This window comes from Marmota marmota, unplaced genomic scaffold, assembly GCF_001458135.2.
Source record: "Marmota marmota marmota unplaced genomic scaffold, marMar, whole genome shotgun sequence".
In the NCBI taxonomy this organism is placed as follows: Eukaryota; Metazoa; Chordata; class Mammalia; order Rodentia; family Sciuridae; genus Marmota; species Marmota marmota.
The window spans coordinates 17,543,735-17,550,404 of record NW_026000101.1 but is presented as its reverse complement, the minus strand read 5'-3'; the positions used below and the strand labels follow the sequence as shown (position 1 = coordinate 17,550,404).

The 6,670-nt window shown below is 48.6% G+C and overlaps 1 protein-coding gene across 2 annotated transcripts in view; it reads right to left on the bottom strand.

Annotated features, from left to right (window-relative positions):
- Positions 1-6,414, bottom strand: part of LOC107147824 (valosin containing protein) — a 25,137-nt gene extending 18,723 nt beyond the window's left edge. Inside the window, exons 1-14 of one of the 2 annotated variants that reach the window (XM_015492394.2) lie at positions 5,589-6,414; positions 5,291-5,381; positions 4,770-4,901; positions 4,311-4,513; positions 3,664-3,799; positions 3,371-3,501; positions 3,139-3,285; positions 2,849-3,000; positions 2,169-2,235; positions 1,695-1,984; positions 1,500-1,546; positions 1,147-1,302; positions 569-692; positions 1-424 (exon numbers count right to left, since the gene is read on the bottom strand). In XM_015492394.2, the coding sequence (XP_015347880.1) occupies positions 316-424; positions 569-692; positions 1,147-1,302; positions 1,500-1,546; positions 1,695-1,984; positions 2,169-2,235; positions 2,849-3,000; positions 3,139-3,285; positions 3,371-3,501; positions 3,664-3,799; positions 4,311-4,513; positions 4,770-4,901; positions 5,291-5,381; positions 5,589-5,684 (1,881 nt within the window). In that variant the 5' untranslated portion in view covers positions 5,685-6,414 and the 3' untranslated portion in view covers positions 1-315. The remainder of the gene's footprint in view (positions 425-568; positions 693-1,146; positions 1,303-1,499; positions 1,547-1,694; positions 1,985-2,168; positions 2,236-2,848; positions 3,001-3,138; positions 3,286-3,370; positions 3,502-3,663; positions 3,800-4,310; positions 4,514-4,769; positions 4,902-5,290; positions 5,382-5,588) is intronic. The other variant, XM_048783445.1, reaches the window with a different exon arrangement.
- Between the last annotated feature and the right edge of the window lie 256 nt (positions 6,415-6,670).

The following is a 6,670-nucleotide window of genomic DNA, read 5'->3' as shown; positions in this document are numbered from 1 at the left end:
ATATATATATATATATATATATATATATATATATATATATGCATTTTTACTCAACACAAGAAAAGGGGAAACAGGAAAAACAGATGCTACAAGCAAAGTCAATGACTTGTTGGTAGCAGGGAATACTTCCTCCAGAAGGAAGGAGTATCCCAAACCACACAGGACTGCCACCAACTTCACCAGTACAAGAGTTACATAGGAATGATCAGCTCCAGTCACATCACCCAAGGAGGGTAAAGCAAGGGGAGGCGGGGAGGCCCTCCTCACAGAGATGATTCACTGGGCCCTCAGCTCAGGCTCTTGGAAACATAGCAGCTACAGGTCGTGAGGCTCCTGCAGAGATGTCTGAAACTCTTCAAGGAAGGTTTCACAGTCAGGGGAATGGATCCAGCTCAAATAGATTTCTAAGTACAGAGGGAGAGACCTGGAGAGCAAGAAGAGTGATGCATAAGAGTGAAAGATCAAAGGTTAGGCAACCTTCCCTCCCTTTCATTCCTTCATCACCCCCAATACTCCCAAGGACTCCACAATTCCAACTGTCCTTCAGCCCCAAGCCAGCAACCCTCACCAGGTAGCTTCCTTCTGTGGCAGCTGAGTTTGGGCCTGCAGCCTCCAACAGAAAGCAGCGGCCTCATCCTTCCTATCCAGCCTCCTTAGAGTCTGAAGCAGGTGAAAGGAAGCATCTCTATTACCTGTAGCCCACCCCAGAGTAGAAAGATTTAGAATTTGATATAGGCTTAGGCATCATTTTATAAAAGAAGAAACTGAGAACTAGCGAGACTGTCTTGTTTACACTCACATATGAAACCAAGAGTAGATCACTCACAACCATTCCTCTTCCAGGATTTGTCACCTGCCCAGTAAAAAGGGCTCAGCTGGCCCCATTCCCACATAGCCCACACCAATGCAGTCATGGTCTTTGTGTCTTAAGGACACAGGAAACCAGGGAACTCTTGGGAGCCTTGTATATATACTATGTTTATATGTGCACACTTAGATATATCCTAGTTTTAAACAGCATAATCTCACTCAGCCCTCCTGTCTCAGAAAACCACTCTTACACAAATAATGCCCAAGTACCTCCTCTGTGTACCTCTCTGTCCCTGAACATCCATGCATAACTGATGTTATGTATAGCATACATACCTGGGCACATCTGCACACTGAGGAGGAAGTCCTGTAGGGCTTTGGTATCTTGGCCATTGGCTGCCCACTCCAGTCCACGACTGATCAGGGCAGCTGCCCGAAGATGTTGCACTACCATATCTGACCTACACTCCTGCTCACAGTTGGAAGCTGCCCCTGAGGACCATACCCAAAATCAATAAGTGTCTTCCCAACCACATATCACCAAAACCCCGAGTTCCCCTCTCTCTCTTCTTTTGTTTGGAGCCCCTTTTCTTAAGTCTTCTAGTCTGGTGGGCTGGATACACGGAAAGGAAACCCACTTTCACCTCCACCCCTTCCAGGAGATAAGGAAAACTGAAATTCTAAATCACCTTGTTCTTTGTCCCCAGGTATGGCCCGGAAGAGCAACTCAAGGCACCTGATATGGAACATGGAGCAGGAGCGAAGAAGAATCAAACTCAGAAATTCAGGTGAGTGGGTAAGAACAGAATTCACCAACCCAGGTCCCAATCAGAAAATCTTTCTTCCACACTTCCCCAGAACCCTAGGTGGCTTACTGTGCTCACCGGCTAAATTCACTAATTGCCTCTTTTGGGGCCCTCAGTTGTACCCAGGCCCGGCCCTGAAGCAGGTAAACAGCAGAGACCCAGAGTGGGCAGGATGGCAGTTCCTTGGTTCCTTTTCTTGCATCTTCCCATGGCTGAAGCATCTTGGGAAGCAGAGAAGATGTGCGGGTAAGCAGCTCCTCACATACAGTCAAAGCATCTTGGGCTCGGCCTGCCTGGATCAGTGCTGCTGCCGCCTCCAAGAACACCTCAGGCATGCAAGGTCCTGGGGGGCAGGTTGGTGGGCAGAACTAGAGTGGGAGAAGGATGCATGTCTTGAAGAGATCTCTTCACCAGGCTCTGGTACTATAAAGACCATATAGAGCCTGGTCTTCCATAATGGACAGACAGAATAGTAGAGGGAAAAGCAGAACAATCATTCTGCTCTACTCCAAAGGAACCCTCAACCCTCCCATTTCATTATGGAGAACCTACCCGTGGATCTGAGCCATCCAGCAACAGGGCCAGCAGGTCCAAGTAATGCTCTGCAGCATCTTCTGCCCTGGAAAGTCATAACACATGAACACTACCTTAAGCCCTAGCAGGGCTTAAGGTAAAACGTTCTCTCCTTGCTAATGAAGGGATGCTTGTAGGCCTTGAGGAATAAGAAAGAAGGTGAGGTCTAGGCCTACAACCCTGGCTCTGCATGGATATACCTCAGTTACAGAATGGATTGGGGAGATTTCAGTGTTTCAAAGGTAGAAGTTATTGTCTGGATGAAAAGCCCTCAGATCAGGTTCAGCAGTAAGGCAGGACACTGGGGAGTAGAGACCTATGTCCTACCATTGCCTCATTCATCACCCAACTCACAGGAACAAAAACAGAGTCATGGCTGGGCACAGTCGTGCACAACGTATAATCCTAGTGGCTCGGGAAGCTGAGGCAGGAGGACCACAAGTTCAAAGCCAGCCTCAGCAACTTAGCGAGGCCCTAAGCAACTCAGTGAGACCCTGTCTCTAAATAAAAATACCAAAAAGAGGTAGGGATGTGGAGCAGTAGTTAAGTGCACCTGGGTTCAATGCTCAGTACCAAAACAAAACAAAAAACCTAGAGTCATACCCTGGGGAAGGCATGAAGTGGGAAGGGGAGCTCAGCTGAGCAAGAGGGAACCTCACCTCCCCATCTGTAGGCATCGGCTTGCTAACAGGTGCTTGGCTTGGCTCTGTGTGCCACAGTAAAGGGGAGAGGCTGGGTCAGGTCGTGGGAGTAGCAATTCTACCTCAATGAGAAGCTGTGGAACTTCAGAGCTATGGGTGGCACTCAAGGCCTAAATGGGAAAGAAAGAAGAAAGTATATCTATAATCTTTGGGAGTCATACTTCCTTATACTTGTATCTTGTCTAGTTACTCCAACACCAGCACCTCAGCCATTCTCCACCCTATATATTCATCTGACAGTTACTTACCTCAACCAGCAGCTCCAGACTCTCCAGCTCTGCAGCTGTATCCCCCAATTGCCGATATAATCTGGAAGCCTCCAGAAGTGGAAGACCCCAGGCTGATCCCCCTTTCAGGGCTGCAATCAAGTACAGCAAAGCTCTCTGTGGATTTCCCTAGAGGGGTAAAAGGACATAGGCCTCAGCTACCAACAAAAAGAAAATGCTGTTTATAATGCCCACCCCTCAGGGCTATCTTTACCATCTTACGAAGACAGGATCCTAATGCTGTATACACCTGAACCAAGAGAGGTCGTGGACACAGACCTGAGGCTGCTTCATGCAGGCTGCTCAATGCCCTTGGTAGGCTCCCTGAAATCAGCTCCTGGAGGCCTGAGTGCAATTAGGGTGTGAGATTAGAGAAGCCCATAAAGTAGAAAATGTGATGGGAAAGTGAGCCCAGAAAAATTCCATGGAATTGAATGGGATATGACAGGGAGAGTATAAGCCCAGAGGATACCTTAAGGGAAAGGATGAGTCAGGTTGCTAGCTGACCTTGACGGTAAGCAAATGCTGTCAAAAGGATATCCCTCAAACCCCGGGCATTCTGCAGGGTCAATGGGGCATCTGATTCCTCAGCTGGAGGGTTCCAAGTTTTTAGAAGTAGCAGCAGATCCTTAGAGGCCCCATTCTGGAGAGAAAAGGACCAAGTCTCTAAGTCTAAAACCACTCTCACTTCTCCAGTCTTGGGCTCCTTGAGTTAAAGACTCCTCCTGATTCCTGCTCCCCCAATTCTAAGAGAAAGATATCTGAGAAGGAAGGATAAAGGAAAGAATAATAATTTAGGGCAGTGGTGATCTTTTCTAGTATGCCTTCTCATTCAGGATATGCCAATGAGGTCATGGGGCCAGTTTAGTAACCATGTTCGGGTTACTTCTGAGAAGACTGAGATTGTGAGTTAGTTTCAGTAAGATCATGCACAAAAGCCCTAACCGTAACCAAATTCATTAAGCTGTTTTTAAAAAATGCCCTAAAGATAATCCCCCACAATGGGACAACCAGAGCAAGGTTACCCAAAGTCCCTCAGAAAACTCAGGTTTTCAGACTACAAATGTAGAAGGCTTTCCAGTAATCATGCACCTGCAGCAGTGGAGAAGGAAGGAGGGATGACACCCTCATCTTCAGATCATTTCCCCCATTACCTGGTTGCCATTCAGAGTCTGCAACAGCAAGGCCAGGTCTTCAAGACGGTCAATGCTCAGCCAAAGGGCAGCCTGCAGGCCAGCCAGGTGGTGCAGGGCACACAGTAGCTCGGGCAGAAGGGAGGAAGCACGGAGGACAGACTCCCACAACTTCCTGATCCCTTGTTCTGGCCTGGGCCCCAACTGCTCCTGGGTCTCTAGCACTATAGAGTACACATACACAAAGCAAAGGTGAGACCACATACTCCATCTCCCCCATACTCTCTGTCTTTCCTCTTCTGCAAAAGCCCAAGGATTACAATAATAACACCCCAACCTGGTCTGAGGAGCCCATAGAGAATTACAGAAGGGCACCTCTCTCCATGAAGATGATGTCTTTTGTTGTTTCTCCCAACCTCTTAGACAGACTTAAATCCAGACTAAAGCTGGCAGGGGAATAGAAGGCAAACTGACCCTCACCTCTTTCTAGGCCCCGTTGTATATCCTGGGCCTGGTCTTCAGTGAAACCCTGGGCTAGGCTCACCTTCAGGATAATGAAGTTACAGGTGACAATCAACTCCAAGGGGAGAACAGGGACAGCTGCAGGAAGTCCTGAAGCAACAGATGCTGATCTTAGGCTCTCTCACTCACACACTCTCCTTCTCTCACATGAAAATTTTCCCAAATAAGATCCCAATCCAGAGATCATCCCACTCCAAACAAAACAGCTTCAATGAAGAACATGTCCTCTGGTCAGACAGTCCTGAAAGAGCAAAAATCATCCCGGAAACCACTTCTTCCCATGCTACCATTGTGTATGCATGCTTCCGAGCCCATACACAGGCAGGTGCAGAAGAGAAACTCCATGTACAAAGACAATTCCACTCCGGCCCATTCTGTGTACTCCCTGTCCCCTAAGAATTCACCTCAATCCCAGAAATACAGAAGATTCTTGGCTGTGGAGAACGCAAACTGACCATCCTGGAGAAGACTCTGCTTACCATGCAGAATGTGGAGGAGCTCCCTGAGTCCCTCCAGTGTGTCTTGAACCAACTTGTGTCGCCTCAGAGACACACCAGAGTCCTGAGCCACCTGCCAAAAGTGGGAGGGAACGTTACTGAGAATGAGTCTTTTTTTCGCTCCCCTTTCAACAGTAAAGAGGGGTGCATTCTCCAGGCATTTTTTGCTCTTCGAGGGAAGTCAAGCTGTGCTCCTTCCCAAAGGCTGGGGTAATTTCACTGCAAACGCGCTTTCTGGGATCCTGGTGCAGCAAAGCAAGAGTCCCAGTAACCACATTACCTTGGCCTGTCGAACGAGCCGGTCGTTCTTTTCCTTCCACAGGTCCAGGCAGCTGGCGCGAGCCTCTGGGGAGCCCAGGAAAGACTGGTGGGCCATAGTCGAGGAGGGTGAACCCCTACACCTGCGAAGGGTTTCTGATGGGTGAGGGTAACCCCGCCGTAGCCCCCACCATAGTCGAGAGGGGCTTGCTCACTTCCGCACCCTTTCGGGCTCCCTTCGAGATCCCTACAAAGGCTGTCCACCCTTTCCAGCACAAATCCGGAGCTCTCGAGTGGCGCGGCTCCTACCCTCGCCTCTGGTTGGCCCGCCCAGCAAAACTCTCTGCTGTGATTGGTCCTCTTCAAGAGTCGTTTCCGCGGAAAATTTGGGTAAGAAAAGTGTCCCGACCGACCAGAACAGTCAGAAGGTGTGGCATGTCTGAGCTGGGAAGTCGCGTGGCAGGCCCTTCCGCCTGCTAGGCCCTCGCGGGGCCTACCGCCTTCACAAACGGTGGTAGCAAGCGTTCTCAGAACTAGTCTGTAACTCAGCCTTTCCACGCAGCCACACCCCCAGGCCTGCCCGGATTTCCCCTCTCCGGCGTGTTGGCCCGCGCAGTGTATGCTGGGGTCCGTAGTACGACGGGGAAAGCCCCGCCCTCCGTAATAGTCCCACAACTGGGCAAAACAGAACAAAATTCAACCCTCCATGTGTAAAATCAACTCAAAATGGGTCACAAATACAAGAACCAAAAATCCAAAACTTCTGAAAGAAAACATAAGATAATCCGTTTGTGGTCTTGAATTTGACAACTCAAATATATATATTTTTTAATATTTATTTTTTAGGGGCTGGGGATATGGCTCAAGCGGTATGCGCTCGCCTGGCATGCGTGCGGCCCGGTTGGATCCTCAGCACCACATACAAACAAAGATGTTGTGTCCGCCGAAAACTAAAAAATAAAATATCAAAATTCTATCTCTTAAAAAAAAATATTTATTTTTTAGTTGTAGTTGGACACAATACTTTCATTTTATTTACTTATTTTTATGTGGTGCTGAGGATCGAACCCAGGGCTAGACGAGCACTCTACCGCTGAGCCACAA